Below are 19,669 nucleotides of genomic sequence, written 5' to 3' on the forward strand. Positions count from 1 at the left end.
TCTCAGGAAGACATTCTGGGGTAGTATGCTAGCTAAGTCTTTGGACGGCTCGAAAAAATGGGGACCTAAGCCAGCCACGTCAGTGACAACGCTCCGAACGGAGTGGACTTTTTAAAAAGGAGTCACCTGGAAAATATATCGTCATTTATTCGTGTAAGTTGACCAGATATCACTTCGGGGTTGAGCTTGAGTCTTAACACAACAGTGCGACTGCGCATTGTCCGCTAGTTAGCTTCGCGACTGCCGCGGTGAATTCTTTCAAAAGTATTTAAAATGGATGCTCTAAATAATCTTATTATAAAGTGAAAAAATACAAGTGTGTTGTTGTATTTATTTATAAATTGAATAATTGCTATATGTTTGCCTTGGTAAATAATGCGAGACTGGACCAATCACGTCATAATGGAAAAAAAATTAAGTTAAAAACATGATTTACACATTGTGTAATAATTACATGATTAAAAATAATTCCAGAATACAGAGTATTCATTATGTGTAAAAGAAAATGTACTGAGATTGTATTGTTTTATATTAGAATGGGATTTACAATTGTCTTTATTGTCATTGATATCAACATTGTGAAACTATATGCAACGCTATCAGACATGGTAATCCAGGATAGAACATGTAGTACAGAGACTTTGAAGAGAAAAAATATCATGCTATCTGGATGAACAAGCAAAAAAATAATATGATAATTACAACTTAGTGTGTAGTAAAACTGACGTTCTTCAATGTCACCTTCCACTGCTGGATATGCAAGTGAACATCGCTTAATCCTGTGATTCAGAAAACTGAGGCTTTTTTGCCACAGTTTTCTTTCTCTGACCACTCAGTTTTTGTTATGGTTAGATGTTTTGCGTATAAATAGCTTGCTCTTACTCTAATATTTTAATGATCTTTTCAGTAACTTCTCCAGCTACTCTTTTAATTCAGCAACAGCCATTAGCTTTGAGCAACTCCAGCTATTGGTTCATTTCAGCCGCTCCGGTTATAATCTGGAACTAGGCTTGGGATTTTTTTTCCAAGTGGGGTTTTCAAGGCTTCCATCGTATGTCTTCTTCCAAAACAACAGCACGATTTTAAGGTAAAATTATCTTTAGTGGTGAATTATAAAATACTGTCACTTAAAAAAATAAAGTGTTTCTAGCATGCTTTCAATTATTGCATTCCTTAGTGATTGAGCAAGAATGTATCCTGCTAGGTTTAGTTATCGTTTTATGTTGTTGACATCCCTTTGTCAGACTTCCTGTTTCAACATCATTTGATTTTGAGCTTTTTAAAGGGCTGAAATGGTATGGCAATTTTTGCTTGATGATTGTTAACATGAAGAAATGAACTCTTGATTTTTCGTTGCAGTCTCATCATGGAGTTGATGCTGAACAAACTGAAGAGCACCGTCACCAAAGTGACGGCCGACGTCACCAGCGCCGTCATGGGCAATCCCGTCACGCGCGAGTTCGAGGTGGGCCGGCACATTGCCAGCGCCGGGCCCGGTATGTGCTGGAGGATCTACAATGGAACCAAGAAGTCCACCAAGCAGGTGTGCCGCCATTCAAAGATTTTTTTAATATTATTTTTTTGTTCACAAGACGTCTATTCCTGTTTCCAGGAAGTGGCTGTGTTTGTTTTTGATAAGAAGATGATTGACAAGTACCAGAAGTTTGACAAAGACCAAATTGTGGATTCACTGAAGCGGGGGGTGCAGCAGCTGACCCGACTGCGACACCCCCGACTTTTGACGGTTCAGCATCCACTGGAAGAGTCGCGGTAATTAGCGCGCTTTTCATAGGTCCACATGGGGCGGGACTAAGTGAATACTACTACAGGGATGCAAAAAACTGTTTTTTTTTCTACCAATGACTGATCAAATCCTACTTCTGGGAACCAATACCAATCTGATAACGGATTTGTTCAAACAAAGATTCGTTTGAGTACTGTGCTATCACGTATTGTGTATGCCACCATTGTATCAATCTTTATTTAGTGTGTGTTGATGCTTATATCTAGTCACATACAAGCTCATTTTGTGATTACATAATATGCAGCAACAGAGCAAGCAAGCGCGGTACTTGTATTTTGGTGAGGGACGTGGATTAAATCATCCTTTAATTCATGCCAAAAGTTAAATACAGAAACAATTCTATTTGCGCCATGACATCACTCACAACATATCCTGCGTCCGTTTCCTTTTATGGTTTGTTCAGTTAGCGTTTCAACCTTGTTTCATGTTCTCATGGTCTTGGCACTTTCATTATTGTTACAGCAAAGTGTTTTTACATATTCTGCGTCGTCTTCCTTTTATTTTTTTGTGAATTTAGCTCTCTTTTTTTTTTCAAGAATTATATTTTAGGGTTTCGTGGTCAAGACACGACATGTGAAATTCAAACGGAAAATAAAAAAATCAGCTACAAGCCGAGGGATGTACTGATGAAATGTTGAAAAATTGAAAAAAAGACTCATGTCTTCTACTGAACTTAATTTGACCTACTGAAACAAATCAATCTCAATATGTTAAGATAAAGTATTTTCTTAGGGATCTGTCAGCTCTCTTTATTTTTCTAGCTGACACAAAAGACAATTTCCTTGATGTAAAAATCCCCATTACATAAATATTAAATTAAAGAAGCCAGTATTATTCAGGCACCATCAGTGGCTTGTATTTTAGCAATCAATGTCTTGATGTGGTTTCCCCAGAGACTGTCTGGCCTTCTGCACAGAGCCAGTCTTCGCCAGCCTGTCCAATGTCCTGGGCCACTGGGACAACCTGCCTAGCCCTGTGCCCAAGGACATCAAGGACTATAATTTATACGACGTGGAGATCAAATACGGCTTGCTGCAGGTAAAAAGAAAAAAGGCCACAATTTGTAATCATCCTTACTTGATTGTCCTTATTTTATTGTCCTTCTAGATATCTGAAGGTTTGTCTTTTCTGCACAACGGAGTCAAGATGGTCCACGGGAATTTGTGTCCGGAGAACATTATTCTCAACAAAAGCGGATCCTGGAAGATTATGGGCTTTGATTTCAGTATTTCATCCACAGATCCGTCAAATACTGACGTAAGTCCATTTAGAATCATGTGACTCGCAAATGTAAGTCAAATAGGTTTTTCCATAACATTTCGTTCCTCTACAGCCCAAGTACTCGTGCAAAGAATGGGAACCCAACCTGCCGCCGCTGTGCCTGCCCAACCCCGAGTACTTGGCACCCGAGTACATCCTGTCGGTGAGCTGCGACACGGCCTCTGACATGTACTCGCTGGGTGTTGTGGCGCACGCCATCTTTAACCAGGGCAAGGCCGTCTTTGCCGTCAACAAGCACGAAATCTTCAAGAGCTTCAGTCGGCAACTCGACCAGGTAGGCGGGTCGCCATCGCCACGCCGCGCAATTGCTTGTTCTGATGTCCGTCTTTGCAGCTCACAAATATAAGTCCGGCGCTGTTGAGCAAACTCCCAGAAGAAGTGCGCGACCACGTGAAGATGTTGCTCAGCGTCACCCCAAACCTGAGGCCCGACGCTGACCAGATGACCAAGGTTGGCATCGTCACAAGAATGCATGATTGAAAGAAAAAAAACCTTTTTCTCACGAAATAACGATTATTATTATTTACGTAATAATTGATCTCATTTTTACTTTCTTTTATAATAAATACATTATTTTTAAAGATTTATTATTATTATTATTATTATATTTCTTGTACTTGTACGGGTGCTTGGATTTTGGTTCAAGTACTTAAAAATGTTTGAAAATCTTTCAATTTTTCTTGGCGGTCTGACTCGACACACCACGTCATAAACCGGTAGGTCACAGGTCCGAGCCTAGCCCAAGTCATACCTAAGAGTTACACCATTTTTGGGGTGAATTCCAATTTTTTTGTGAGATCGTTCACTTGCTTGCGTCATCATTGTAGCCTCAGCAAGCTCTTTCATGATGCACGTGCAACGACGTGCATTTTGTAGACGTGCACAAAAAAACTTTTCTTTGAAATTTACATACTACACTGCCAAATATAAATTTAAAAAAAAACTGCGGGGACGAACATGACTACACTCACTCCACCCAGCTTCCTTGAACCTAATGTGTTCAACCCCGAACACCTCAGCTAAATGTAAGATAGCAGATAGAGGCAGTGGAAAATAAAGCATAAAGGCTCTTTGAACTCAGTTAAGTCAAGTCAAGTCATCTTTATTTGTATAGCCCTAAATCACGAAGAGTCTCAAAGGGCTTCGCAGATTATTACACTATATTACACAGACTATTTTTCAGCCGACGAGAAGAGTAGGTTATTCATATGCTATGGAGTAGAAGTGAGTTTTAAGTTTAGATTTAAACATTTCCACTGAGGTTGCAGATCGGATCTCAGGGGGAAGAGCATTCCACAGCACCGGTGCCCGGATGGAGAACGCTCTCGAACCAGCAGAACACTTCTTTGCTCTTGGGATCACCAGAAGACCGGCACTCTCAGATCGTAGGCTTCGGACCGGGACATAGGGGCAAATCAGATCTGAAAGATAAGAGGGAGCAAGTCCATGTAGAATTAAAGGGCTCAGATGTCATTTCACCATATTTAACACAGTGCGTCCTATCTGAGAGGTAGGATCTGAACCACGAGAGGACGGTTCCTGAGAGACCAATCCATTTTTCCAACCGTTCTAGTAGGAAATTGTGGTGCACTGTGTCAAAAGCAGCACTAAGATCCAGCAGCAGCAAAAGTGATGAAGCGCCAGAATCCATTGCCAGTAGGAGATCATTTGTTACCTTGATCAGAGCTGTCTCAGTAGAGTGGTTAGCCCTGAATCCTGATTGCTTGGATTCAAAAAGGTTATTCTCGGATATGAAAACATTCAGCTGCTGTGCCACTACTTTTTCAAGTACTTTAGAGAGGAAAGGTAGGTTTGACACAGGTCTATAATTACTTAAGATTTCTGGATCAAGGTTGGGTCGTTTCAGTGTGGGTTTAATAACGGCGGACTTAAAAGCTGCTGGAACTACACCTGAGGAGAGTGATATGTTTATAATATTTAGAACTGAAGGCCCAAGGACGCCAAAAAGACTTTAAATAAGTGAACCTGGGAGCGGGTCGAACTAGCAAGTTGTCGGTTTGGCCGCATTCACCACCTGTTTGAGATCATCAAGTGACAGTTCACTAAAACCGGACAATTTCCCAGGACAGCCACCCTGTAGTGCATCTGTAGATTTCAGCCCTTTAATATGTGTGGTCTTAATAATGTCTTTAGCAATTTCTTCCTGTATGCATTGAATCTTCTTAGTAAAGAAGACCATTAAGTCATGAGCAGAGTGCGTCGAACTATCTGCGATAGTCTGTTGCCTTGTAAGCGATGCTACAGTGTCAAAAAGGGCTTTGGGATTGTTCTTTTGAGACGCAATCACCTTCGAAAGGTAGGCCGATTTTGCAGAGGCAAGGGCCGCTTTATACTTTAACAAGCTGTCACACCAGGTTTGATGGAAAACCTCAAGCTTGGTAGCGCGCCATTTTCTTTCCAATTTCCTGCATTCTTGTTTAAGGGTTCTAGTTTCATCAGTAAACCAAGGCGTGCGTCTTTTAGGACGTGATTTTAGCTTTATGGGCGCTATTGAATCCAGGACACTAGTCAGGGTGGTATTGAACTCATTCATGAGTGAGTCAATCGAGCCATTGTATGAAGGAAAGGACGCAACTGCTCCAGGAAGGAGTTCAAAGAGCTCAGAAACTGTGCCAGTGCTTATATTGCGTCCGCTAAATCCTTCAGCTTTTTTAACACTACATTTAGCTAGCACCTCACACATCCCTAGAGAAAATATTTATTTTCAATAATCACATTAACATTATTTGAATGTACACAATGCAAGACATGTTTTCTGAAAAAGGGACACTGGAAACAATAAAACAACACAACTTTATTAATTTTATTTTACCACCAATTTTATATATATATACAGTATATGTATATTTTATATATATATATATATATATATATATAATATTAATTGTATTTATTTTTTACCATTTTCGCTTGGGCCAGATCAAAAAGTGTGATGGCATATCCCAGCAGAAATTACTTTGCCCAAAGTTGTTCCAGAAAATCACTCTCATTTTATATTCATATCATATTATTGAACATAGATATTAAAGGTCATATTATTCTGTATCACACACCAGATACCATTTTTTGACGACGTGGGCGCCGTGACGCTGCAGTATTTTGACTCGCTCTTCCAGAGGGACAACCTGCAGAAGTCGCAGTTCTACAAAGGCCTCCCCAAAGTCCTGCCCAAACTCCCCAAGGTGCTTTAAAACCAGTTTGGTTGTGTTAAAAAAAAGTATATGAGCTTTTTGGAATTCTTCACATTTCTGCATAAAATCACTGTCAAATATGATCTCATCTTTGCCAAAATAACACAGATGGATAAACAGTTTTCTTTAACTCAAACCACCCAAACATTTCAAGTTTCCACATTTTTATGAGGATTGCATAGCAACAATGACAGAAGGGAGGAGGAATAAGTAACTGAACCTCTTGTTATTGTTTTCATGCTACCCCATTAAAATATGGAAACCTAAAAGTGCTTGGGTGCTTTGAGTTAAACCAGATTTTTTTTTGTCTGTCATTATGAATGAGGAGAAACCTTGCCATTTATCTGAACTTGGACAAAATCACACAAATCAAAGAATATGCTTTTATTAAGAGCGCACAATTATAGATTTCCTTACTTAATGCTGATACCTATAAATATCTTTTTGGTTTTAGTTCAAGCAGATTTTTCACGAGGATAGCATGTCAACAATCACAGAACGTGGAGGAATAAGTAACGGAACCCTCTGTAATTGTTTACATGCTACCCCATTAACATAGGAAAACCTATAAAGGTCTGGGTGGTTTTAGTTCTAGCAGATTTTTCATTGAGATAGCATGCCATTAATGACAGAAGGGGGAGAAATAAGTAACTGAACCCTTAGTGATTGTTTACATGCAACCCCATTAAAATAGGAAAACCTGTAAATGTTTGAGTGTTTCATGAGGCTAGCATGCCAACAATGACAGAAGGGAAGACCTCAACCCTGTGTCATTATTTACATGCTATTTTCATTAAAACATGGAAATTTGAAAAGCTTTGGATGGTTTTAGTACAAGCGGACTCATTTTTTCATCTGAGTGATTTTGAAAGGTGAGGAATAAGTAACTAAACGGGTTCCATCATTTTTGCATGCTATCCTCATTAATATATGAAAGCCTATAAACGTTAGGGCCGTTTTAATCAAAGCAGACACATTTTTTTCTTAATCAACAGAAGGACTGAAGGATAATTAACATAACCTTCTGACATTATTTGCCTGCTATCTTGACTGAATTATGGAAACATAGACCTGTTTGCGTGGTTATAGTTAACACACTCTTCTTTTTCATCCAAATAACAGATGGGGGGGGGGGAAAGGGTAACCCAACCCTCTCTTATTAATTGTGTATGCCGTATATGTGACAACTTAAACATTTTATGGTCACAAGTTTGGATGGAAAATAAGCCAATTTGATGTCATGTATGTCGCCAATTTGACCACAAGAGGGAGTATGTCGCCCGTACATGGTGATGAAGTCAAGGCACAGTACTAGATAGATAGATAGATAGATAGATACTTTGTTCATCCCCGAAGGGAAATTCACATTTCCAGCAGCATCCCTGAGCTGAGAACAATCGAAAATAACACGGGCTGCTGGAGTGGCTGCCATTCGTGACGGCGCCGGAAGAAAAGATTCAATGCGGTACGACTGTAATGGGGAAAAAGGAGACTAGGAAAAGCACTTGGTACCCAGGACGAGGCATGGAGAGCTGTAACCATGTAATGGAAAAGGGTCTATAGTTTCCATCCTATCCTCATCAAATTGAGGGAATCTAGAAATGTGTGGATGCTTTTATTTGAAGGAGCCACTGTGATTTTTTTTAAAGGCCGAGGGTTCAGTTAATTATTCCTCTCCCCTCTGACCAGATCCCATTTTATGGTGATTTCATGCAGAAATGTGAAAAAAAAAAAAGATTCATAGTGTTTTTTCATACAAGCGTAGATGATGCTTGTAGATGGCAAATCTAATTTCTTTTTTTCTTTTTGTCTTAGCGAGTAGTGGTCTACCGCATCCTCCCAGCCCTCACCTCAGAGTTTGTCAACCCGGACATGGTCCCCTTTGTGCTCCCCAACGTCTTGCTGATCGCTGAAGAGTGCACCAAGGACGAGTATGTCCGTCTTGTCCTTCCAGACCTCAACCCCGTCTTCAAGCAGCAGGAACCCGTCCAGGTAAGAAAAGGGACGTTCGCTCAACAGGACTTTCTCATTTTAGAGCTTTCTTTATTTTTTTCATGCTTCTTAAGGCCAGTAACATGGTAGGTGGTGAGATGGTATTTTGCCTTCTGGATAAGGAAGTATTTTTGTAAATCCTCTTTGTGTTTTCCCCATTCAGATTCTGCTCATCTTCCTGCAAAAAATGGACCTGCTCCTGACCAAAACGCCGGCTGAGGACATCAAGAACAGTGTGCTGCCCATGGTGTACCGAGCTCTGGAGGCACCGTCCGTGCAGATCCAGGTGGAGCTTTTTTTTTTTTTTTTGCGGCACCTACAAAATAAAACTTAAGTGACAAACGAACTTTAATTATAAGAATAAAAATAAAAATAGGAATAAACAAGTGGGACACAATTGTGAAGTGGAACCAGTATTATTGTACTTTTGAGACTTTTTGAACAAATAAACAACTGAAAATTAAGCATGCAATATTACAGGGTCACTTTGAATTCATAATATAACTTTCTTAACATTATTTACTTAAATTCAAATTAATTAAATATATAAGAAAATTTTATTTAAAAATATAAACAATAATAAAAATAAAAAATATAATATTTGATTTTAAGTGTTAGTTAATTCAATTATTCTCATTTTTTTACATTTAAAAAAATATTTATTAGGTTTTTTGTTATTTGTATTACTATATCAATTTATTAATTATATTTCTATATAGTATTTTTGATTATTATTTTCAAATTATTAATTTGAATGCACCTCTTTGGAAAAAACATTACATTAAAAAGATACACTTATTTATTACAATTTTCATTGATCCAAAATATTGTTTTAATCAAATTGCAAAAACGGAACGTATTTCAGAAATATTTTTTAGGAATCTGAAAAATAAAAAACATATTTTCCCATCTTTTTTAAATATAAAAATGTTGTTATTTAAATTCAAAAACGTTTAAAAGATAAATGTGTCCCCCTTGGTCAAGTTTTTGTTGTCGATCCCTCAGGAGCTGTGCCTGAACATCATCCCTACGTTCGCCAACCTAATCGATTACCCGTCCATCAAGAACTCCCTCATTCCTCGCATCAAATCCGCCTGCCTGCAGACGTCTTCTCTTGCCGTCAGTCTTTTTCTTAATTTATATATATATATATATATATATATATATATATATGCATATTGTGGGCAATATAAGGGGGTGGGTTTCGGCTGAATTTGATGAAATTCAAAGCAAGAAGTTATCATATCTCCTCTGGAATGGATTTGTCTCGTCTCTCATTGAGGGTTTGATTCTAGTAGTTTACTGATTTAGCTGACAGTTGACCTGTTTCACTTTTGTGGTAGGTGCGAGTCAACTCGCTGGTGTGTCTGGGGAAGATCCTGGAGTACATGGACAAGTGGTTCGTGATCGACGAGATCTTGCCATTTCTCAGACAGATCCCCTCCAGGGAACCAGCCGTGCTCATGGGAATCCTGGGTCAGCCCATCCTCTTTTTACCATTGCTGTCAAGACGTGATCAATCACATTTCTTCTTTACTTACCTTAAAGTTAATTGTGTGTATTTTCCCGAAAAATCATTTTCTTTGTTATATTCAGGGTTCGCACGAGTGCTAGGAATCCTTGAAAATGCTTGAATTTTAATGTTGTGTTTTCAAGGATAGAAAAGTTCTCGAAATTAAAAATCGCATACATAAATCACAGATATATTTGTGGATATGCAAAATACAATGGATTTCTACTTTTAATGGTGCTGGAGAAATTGAAAAAGTCCTTAAAATGCTTGGCCGTGAAAAAAGTACATGTTATCAATTTTTTTTTTCATGACTACGAGGTTTATTTTTCATGTAGTTATCTTTTTTCGAATCTTTAGTATTTTCTCTTATTTTTTGATATTCCAGTTGCTGCTCAGAAGTCATTAAGTTAAAAAAAATAGCAAAATTCAGAAAATCTAGGTAAAAAGTACTACAAATTTGTTTCAAAACACCTAGGATAAAAATCTAAAATACAGCATTTCGAAAAACAGGACAAAAATAAACAGACTTTGTTTTTTGTTTTGTTTGTTTTTATATATATATATATATATATATATATATATATATATATATATACAGTGGGACCTCGCTACTTCGCGCTTCCACGTTCGCGGTTTCAGAGCTTTGCGGGTCTAAAAAATAAAATAAAGCAATTTTTTTATTTATTTAATTTTTAGCATTTTTGAAGGGGCGTCGCTACTTCATAGTTCCACGTTCGCGGGTTCAGAGCTTTGCAGGTCTAAAAAATAATAATAATTTTTTTTAAAAAATGAACCGCGATAACCGAGGGATTACTGTGTGTGTGTATATATATATATATAAAAAAAAAAAAAAATATATATATATATATATATATATATATATATATATTTTTTTTTATAGCGCTTTTCAAGTCAATGACTTCCCAAAGCGCTTTACAATGTGCTCCACATTTCCCAAAAGCGGCCTTGCAGCCATGTAAGACGCTAACCTGCTTATTGGGGGTTTTAGGGGTTCAGTGTCTTACCCGGGGACACTTCGACATGTAACACGGACGAGCCGGGATTCGAACTGGGACCCCTTGATCCCAAGACGAGCGCTCTACCTCCTGAGCTACTGCCGTCCCGGCATGTATGGATACACATACATACATACCGGAGCCATATCCCCCTAGTGGGAGGTGGCTAGAGTCAGGAACACGTTCATATTTCTGACTCTTTCTGGGAGATTGATAAAGAGGAGGGGATTCCCAGCCCCCTAGCTCAACCCAACTGATGTGTTGGGAGTCATTAGGTGACCAAACCCTCCAATTCCAACCCTTAATGCCGAGCGCCAAGCAGGGAGGCAATGAGTACCAATGTTGTAAGTCTTAGGTATGACTCGGCCGAGGCTTGAACCAGCGACCTCCCAGTCTCGGGGCGGGCGCCATACCCCCAAGTCCACCGAGCTGGTTGTTTTTTTTAAATAATAATAATAATATCAAAATAATGAATCTGTAGACATTCATGTTTGTTTCCAAATGGGAACAAAATATTTGGGGGGGAAATACTCGGAAAGACTAGGAAACAATATTTTAAATCAAAAAAATATTTTGAAAAACATTTTTTTCCCTAAATAACAAAAAATAAAATCAAAAGAATAAATCTTTTGACCAAATTCTAGTTTGTTCCTAAAAGGGAAAATATATTCAGAAACACTATAAAAACATTTTTATTCGCATAAGCTATTTGAATTAAGTTTTTTACCGAAAAACTTCAAATTCTGCCAAAGAAGAAGAAAAGAAAAAAATCAATAAAATTGACCATTAAGAATGAGCAAAAAGAAAATGCTCCTTTAAAATCTGTCCAGATATTCCAAATGATTCACTTAATATATTGATGGATTTGTGCTAGCTGAAAAGTCAATGTATACGTTCCTTTTAATGGTAAATGTAGTTCTCCCATTGCTAGTGGAAAATGTTAGCAATGCTATTGTAGTTGATCTTTATTTCTGCCGTATCCGTTGTCTCTTCAGGCATCTACAAGTGCACCTTTAGTCACAAGAAGCTGGGTATCCCCAAAGAGAACCTGGCCTCCAAGACCCTGCCTCATTTAGTGTCTCTTAGTATTGACAGCAGCCTCAACCTCAATCAGGTAGCTCGTTTTTGGGGGGTGGAGGTTGTGATCCATCCGTTTTTAAATGAGTGTCATTGTAGTTCAACTCCTTCATGGTGGTTATACGGGAGATGCTGAACCGCATGGAAGCTGAGCACAAGACCAAGCTGGAGCAGCTGCACATGATGCAGGAGCAGCAGAGGTGATTTACTCTAACACAGCACGAATTATCTTTGTATTTTTCATCCCCGAATCGAGGCTGAGAAAAATAAATCCAAAAACACAAATACACAGTAAACTTAAAAGAAAAATTGCTAAGGGAGGAAAGGGGCAAAACTTGTTTTGGTCGTGTCTCTTTAAGTGCCTCAACACCTTCCTACAATGGTATATTGATAATAACTGACGTTGACTCTTCTCTCTTGGTGGATTCACTTTGCCATTGCATTTCTTCTTCCCTCGTGATTAACGGCCGCTGTCATTGGTTTGGACGTTTGTCTTGTGCAGTGTCCTCGCCCCCTATTAGTCGCAAAGTTGCGTTGCTTGTTGACAATGAATTAAAAATTCTAATTTTGAACTCCTGACGGGAAAAGATGAGGCTTATCTTGGTCATGTCCCCTCAACTCCTTTAAACGTCAATCCTTGAATCGAAATCATCACACCCGACGGGGTGGAAAAAGCTTTAAGTTTATCTTGGTCGTGTCCCCTCAAGTATTTCAACACCTTCCACACTAGTACAGACGCTTCCCTACTTACGACCATTCGACACGAAAAATGGTAGATACGAAAAGAAAATTTCAGGACATTGCTGTAAATTAGATTTTGTATTCTATGCAACTTTTTCCGGGCACAGGACATTACTGTAGTGCTTCTTTCCCTGGCTGTGTGGCGCTATGAGAGGTCATCCAGCATCCACCCGGAAGAAAAAAAATCATTTTCCTAGTTTGTGTGTAAACATTGTATACAGTCTATACTGTGTCTTTACTATTTCTAGTGCGCTAAGAACTTTGAAGTTTTTATTGTTTAATATCTCGTGCATCCCTTCAATATGGTTGGTGTAAAGTATAAGAGGCGAGCCGTTACTTTTGAAACGAAAGTGGAATAAGAAAGCTTGATGCGGTTGACAAAAATCGTTGGATCGCTTTTTTTCCGGCCACTCTCTAACACGGAGGAGGACCTCTTGAAGCTCATCTTCCAAAAGTAAGTTACATTTAACTGTATTTATCTTTATCTTTATAGAGCATATTTTAATATTTTAATACAAAACAATACAGGTTACTTATACAATCCTTAAACATACCAATACAAACCTTAAACATACAATCTTTGTCGTGTCCCCCTCAAATGGATGTTTCAAGCAGACTCTTTTTTTTCATCTGTGTGACTTTAAAAATGCAATGGGTTCTTTTACTTGTTTTTCCTCTTCCTTCTGTCAACAATAGCACTTTAATGCCTAAGAAACAAGCTCAATGATAGAAGTTAGCAAGTTACCTCTGAATTGCAGTACATCTTTCTAAGAAGTGCCCCAGGGCAACTCATTGCCCTTGAACGTGACCTTGGTTCCCAGACATTTACATTAACGTCTTTACGATTCTTGGGTGACTAATTTGTGATTTACTCATGGCGCTTCTTCCAGGAGTTTGAACATCACCAGCACGGACAAACCTTCAGAAGATACCAAGAACGCGCCGCCGCCGTCGTCACACCAGGTGAGAAAGTCCCTCTAGGTCAGAAACATGAAAGGTTGCAAAACAATTCCCCAATTGCAGATCGATGACATTTTCGGCAGTGGGGGGATGAACGGGAAGGAGAACAGTGCCTTGACGGCAGCCCCGCAGCCGAATCGAGTAAGAAAAATACCGATTTGGTTTGGTGACGACCTCAATGTCATGGATTTTTTGGTGCTGTTTTAAGATGTCGCTAACGCTTGAGGAGAAACAACGATTGGCTAAAGAGCAGGAGCAAGCCGCCAAACTCCGGCGACAGCAGCCGCTTGCCCCGCAGGCCGTCAAACCGGCCACGACTGCCAATTCGCGGGTACGTTTTTACTTTATATGATTTGAGTGCTCCCAATACTTGAGGTCACACATATGCCCCGGCAAAGAAAAATGGATTACTCATGCTTATCAGGGGGCATTATCTTAGCTGTACACATCAGTAACAAGAAGAAATCAAAATAAATATTCGAATGCCATAAAAAAATTTATTTGCAGTAAAGAAAATATTTTTTTAATTCAAGCGTTGACATATGATTTAATGAAATGTTCAATATGTTTTACAATCTAATAAACTTGTTTTGGAGTAATGTTTTTTATTTTTATTTTAAAAAAATTAAGAAGTTAAAACAAAATGACCAATAAAAACTGATAAAAAATATTTTTTAAAAAGCTATTCATATCCAAAAATTAATAAAACAAAAAAAAATGTTTTTATACATAATAAGTAAAAAAGATACATTAAATGTAAAGAATATTTTAAATTGCTTAAATTTACTCATTTACAATAAAATTAACATTAGGAATATAAAAATAGATTCAAATATAAATGACTCATTATCGATCTTTTTTTATGTAGCAGGCTAATGAGTGTGAAATTATATTTTTGTTTTTTGTAACTGAAAAGGTTATTATGTTTTTAACCTTGGAGACATTCAAAGGAGAGTGCATAGGATTCCAGTTCTTTATTTTGACTATTATGCACCGTTTACATAATTGTCAATATCGGCCCATAATGTTGCTGTTCTCTAACCCCTTGACATTTCGACAGCTTGCCTGTCGTGATGGCAGGATGAAGCCCCGTGAATGTATCGAGTCTTTTGGGCCAATTGCTTTGCCAAAAGCCTGATCAATCGAGGCCTCATTTAATATCTCATTTAGCAGTGCTAACATCAGCTGGTCATTTGATGTAACGCAGGTGTTCAATCGACAACAAACCAGTAAATATGTGCACAAAATAATGGAAGTTTTGTCCATTAAATATTGTCCGTATATTTGTCAGTTGTATGTTCAGTAACTTGATGTGCTTGTGTAACTGGGTCACACATTTAATAGAGGGAATAGTGCATTTTATTGATTTTTTATTGAGGAACAAAATATGTGACAGTTTATATCTACATATATCATATAATGAATTATAACTATTATATTCAGTGTGACAGAAACTGAAAAATGGTATGCCATATATCATTAGAAAACTTAAATTCAATTTCAATTTACATCAAAATGTTCATCACAGAAACATGATTAGTCTGAAACAAGATACCCAAAAACTATAAAGCTGGTATAACTCGCCCAACAAGTGTGGTAGTATTCCACTCATGAAACAATTTTTCACACACATGGTCTAGTTACATTTACATCTAAGTGAATCCAACAGTATAAAATAGTTACGTCAACACACGGTAATGCCGACAGATTAAAAAATATATATATAATATGCCTAAAAGCATTCCGGCATCGTTTGATGATCTTTGTTGTTATCTGTCTGTTTCGCCCCATAATTCCTTTTTAGAAGGAAACAGACTCGTCCAAAATGGCCATTAGATAGATAGATAGATAGATACTTTGTTCATCCCCGAAGGGAAATTCACATTTCCAGCAGCATCCCTGAGCTGAGAACAATCGAGAACAATCGAAAATAATTAGACTCTGAACTTTTGATTGATAACACTCTGGACCAATTGCAAGCTTTATTTGTGGTCCCGAGCCTGTGATAACTCTGTGCACAATCAGTGATTGACATCTGGAAAAAGAAAACTCTTTCACAATGTCTAAATATTGACCAAAGTAAAAACACGGTTGCAGAGGTTTTAGAGCTGTTAACTAATCGTCTCCGAACGGTAACTTTTGGAAAAGTTTTGACTTACCTTTAGAAAAATGTGTAAAATACAAAATTTTGTTTTTCAGATTGTAAAGAAAATTTGACCTGGCAACAAGTAGGACTTAATGCTATTGTCTCAGCTGTTTTCCAGCTAAAATGCCTATGCTACACTCGTTTGCAGGCATGTAACTGAAAAAAAAACCTAGCGAGAATAGATTCCTATTTCTGTGTATTCCAACTTGGATCACTCAATGTTGGCAGCACTTGCACTGATTATTTCAGTTTGGGACAAAGTGTTACTCAGAGACCAAAACCGTCCATATTCTCCAAACGATTCTAGAACAGTATTCGATTTAATTGGGTACGTCTTGGATCGGGATTTAAGGCAAAATTTACAGGCTCGTTAAGGGGTTAATTTCAACACACTTTGGAACTGATCTGCTTATTGTAACCTGGGAGATTTTATTTTAAAAATTAGACTCACGGGAGGGCTTTTAGAATAGATTGGAATTTCTTATCGCACATTCCTCCTTGACATCAATTGCTCCTTTTCATTTTTGCAGACAAAAGATTTGACCAGTAGCCTCCTCAGCAACATGGCGTCCCTGAACAGTATGTCCTTGACCAGCACGGTACCCCCACCCATGGCGCAGGCTCAGCCTGCCATGCCCACCTTTCCCCCGAACATGGCATCCAATGGCTTGGGATTTCCAGGCATGCGCCCCCCAGGGTCCGCCGTCTACGGCGGCATGGCCTCCACCACCAGCGCCCCCAACTTCGCGAACCTGGCGCCCAATCACGGTCAGGTCAACATGTCGGCCCTGGACAACCTTTTCCCGTCCAGTAAGCCCAAAGTGTCCCTCAGCCAAATGGCTCCCGCAGGTGGCGGTCCTTGGGTAGGCCAGTTGGCTCCGCCCCAGAACGCTCAGCCAGCGATTGGATTCGGGATGCAGGCCAACCCTTTTTTCAGCCCCCAGAACTTCTCCAACCAAGGCGGACTCAAACACAGCACCTCTGCCAACAACGACCTCAAAGACTTGTTTGGCTGAAGGTCCACCTAGGATTTTTTTAACCCATTTTTGGATAGTGCTCACGTTCTGCACCTCATTTGTATTTGAAGGAAATGGCGTTTCTTGTCATTCGTCGTCTTTTACCAAGCTACGGGTTTCTTACATGGGGTTTTTATTTGACCTTGGGGTTGTTCTACTTATTCCAGTTTTTTGGGAGGAGGAGTTCATCCGGGAGGGGGGCAGCTGATTGTGTAGCATCTGAGATTAAGGTAGGCCTTTTTCTATGACAACGGTTATTGTAGAATATTGTATCTTAAATGCAGATGAAAAAGACAATTGGCTTGTCTGTGGTGACCAGGAAAGGTGTGGTTATAGGCAGAAAGCTAATATGTACAAGTTATATAACGTTACTTAACTTTTTCCCCGGAGAGGATCATGACCAAAGCCCTGGACCAACATAGAGGTTCAGTCAGCATTGGGGTTACTAACCTTTATTTTGCTGATGATATTGCCAAACTGACAGGGAAAAGAACAGGATCTCAGAGACCTGGTCAATCACCTGGACAAAGCATCAACCCAGAGATCAACCCATGAGATAGAAATCAGCGTAGAAAAAAAAGCAAAAGTAATGACAAACAACCCCCAATGTATCACCCAAAACATCACCAACAACCAAGAACATGAACCTGTCACCTAATGTAAATGTCTTTGAGCCGTCGTATCAAAATATGGATCAGAACCAGAAATGCTTTCTGGGGCAGCTCAAACCATAACTGCACTTTCTAGACTAAAACACATCTGGAGGGACACTTGTGAGACATGGACTTTCACAGCAATGCTGTAAAGTAAAAATCCAGACAGGTACAATGCTACAGAATATATCTTAAGCATCGGCTACAAAGCCCATGTCAAAGATTAATTGGTGCGCAACACCTTCAGAAGGCATATTGGACCTTACCAAATAGTGTTGTCAACTGCCGCAGACTAAAAACTGCAGTGGCATGGTCACATCACAAGATTATCAGGACTGGCTAAGATCATTTTCCAGGGCACAGTCCATGGAGGCAGAAGGAGAGGAAGAAAGAAATACAACTCTGTTGACAACATCAAGAGATGGACAGTTGTTAACTTTTCCACAACCCAAAATCAGGCTAGGAACCTTAGCAGTGGAGGGAGCTGTCCAAAGTCACATCACACAGTGTGGCCCCTACGACCCAGGCGGTAAAAGGATGTTATCAGTGATAACGGTTTGTTTCCTAGAAATTTAAATCTTAACAAAAGATTTGACAATTACGGTATATTATATATCACAGTTCGTGCAGAGTTGACTGCTTTTCCACTATATTTCCCCCTCGTTTCTTACCCTTTTTGAAACGGGAGTCAAGACCTTCTCTTGGTCACACAAATTTTGCATCGAGGTGTGTTCAGTACACTGTTTTTCCACACGGACGGATATTGTTGAGATCCAGATCTAGTCAAATCATATTTATTTCTACAGCCATTACTTACAGAAAGTCTCAAAGGGCTACAAAGAGCACCATTACATCATCCCCTGATCTGAAACCTACATGAGTGCAAGGAAAAACTAAAAATAATAAACCCAGCACGGAGGGGTCATGCATAAGGCAATCTGGAAGAATACTCTGCTATACAACAGACCTTGGGAGCAGATTCTCAACATCAATTGTATAGCACAGCATTTGCTTCCAGATGTTTCCAGTTCACTCCGTATAACCACAAGGTGGGGATATCGTGTAGAATCTGACCTAGAAGCAAATGCTATACCGTACTATATAATAGACATTCAGAGTAAATTCTCCAGGTTGATCTTGAAGCACGTTTTCTTACAGATATGTCCCGCAAACTTATCCAGAGGTCATAGTTTTTCCACAAGGGGGAAATATTGTGAAGAAACTGAGTAAACTCTGCATGAACTTTGCATGGTACATCTGGAACTAAATGTGCTATATAATCCAAGGGAGGCCCTGTCGCCCTAATGGTCAACATTTGAGTTTGGTATGATCAGATTTACCAGGGACAGACCGTTACACAACCAGTGCTTATATATATATATATATATATATATATATATATATATATATATTAGTGTTCTGCCAATAACCAGTCTCTTGTATCTTTTTCATCAACATTTTTTCATCAACGGTATTTTACGATTCGCTCATCAAAAACATTCACGTTTACTTTCATCCATTGGTGAGTGGGTGGATCCCTCAACTACTGGGATCGTAGGGGCACCATATCCTGTGGTGTGTATAAGTTTGAGCTGGATTCGGATGCTGGCATCGTAGGCTGTTGTGCCTTACAAGGTTCAACTTTTTTCCCCTAAATTTGACCAATGAACATTAAGCATTTGTGTTTGTTCCAGTGATTGTTTCACACTTGCAGTTTATCGTTCACACTTATGATTTAAAATATTTAAAGAAGTTATTATATATTTAGATTGGAGCACTTTTGGACAGGTTTTGTTTGGATGGCTCAGAGTTGAAGAGGCCTTAGCCGATGAAAATTGTGCAATATCAAAAGATTCTTTCTGATCATATAGCGCTGATGTCCACGCAGCTGTATGATTACTCTTACATCTGATATGAAAATTGCGCTTTTACGTTCCAGGAAGTTTTTTTGCTCATTCCAACTCATCTCTTGTGCAGTGCTCCTGGCATTTGTGTGTACTTGTACTGTTGTCTGAGTTGTTTTAATAAAAGTGTATTATCGTTAAAAGCGTGGAGTTATTTTTCCGAGCGAGAAAAAAAGCTGCACTTGTAATTGGCAATGTACACATTTAAGGTTTACGTTAAAAAAATGTAAATGACTGATTCTCGTCGACCCTCATAACTTTCTCATCCGGTTGCGTTATATGGGATCCTGTTTCATGCAGTCTCGTGTGAAAAATTGTCCCAAGTTTTATGGACTGTTTAGTTGCCAGGGAGTA

General features: G+C 38.8%; 1 protein-coding gene across 1 annotated transcript; it reads left to right on the plus strand.

The window, feature by feature from the left end:
• On the plus strand, window positions 1-19,458 carry scyl2 (SCY1 like pseudokinase 2). The gene is made up of 18 exons (XM_088347861.1): window positions 1-153; window positions 1,360-1,543; window positions 1,613-1,770; window positions 2,698-2,842; window positions 2,912-3,061; window positions 3,138-3,359; window positions 3,419-3,535; window positions 6,163-6,288; window positions 8,113-8,289; window positions 8,453-8,575; window positions 9,295-9,408; window positions 9,633-9,765; window positions 11,814-11,932; window positions 11,995-12,095; window positions 13,527-13,599; window positions 13,660-13,737; window positions 13,805-13,927; window positions 16,273-19,458. Exons 2-18 carry the CDS (start codon window positions 1,367-1,369, stop codon window positions 16,756-16,758), a joined length of 2,622 nt encoding a protein of 873 aa, XP_088203987.1. The 5' UTR covers window positions 1-153; window positions 1,360-1,366; the 3' UTR covers window positions 16,759-19,458.
• Window positions 19,459-19,669: the final 211 nt, after the last annotated feature.

Source organism: Urocampus carinirostris, chromosome 11 (genome assembly GCF_059441175.1).
Source record: "Urocampus carinirostris isolate Australia breed hairy pipefish chromosome 11, RoL_Ucar_1.0, whole genome shotgun sequence".
Taxonomy (NCBI): domain Eukaryota; kingdom Metazoa; phylum Chordata; class Actinopteri; order Syngnathiformes; family Syngnathidae; genus Urocampus; species Urocampus carinirostris.

Excerpts from the sequence above, each read along its gene's own strand:
- scyl2 (XM_088347861.1), top strand. The coding sequence starts at position 1,367 with ATGGAGTTGATGCTGAACAAACTGAAGAGCACCGTCACCAAAGTGACG. Across the intron at positions 1,544-1,612 it reads CCAAGAAGTCCACCAAGCAG|GAAGTGGCTGTGTTTGTTTT; the intron begins GTGTGCCGCCAT and ends TCCTGTTTCCAG. Across the intron at positions 13,600-13,659 it reads CGCCGCCGTCGTCACACCAG|ATCGATGACATTTTCGGCAG; the intron begins GTGAGAAAGTCC and ends CCCCAATTGCAG.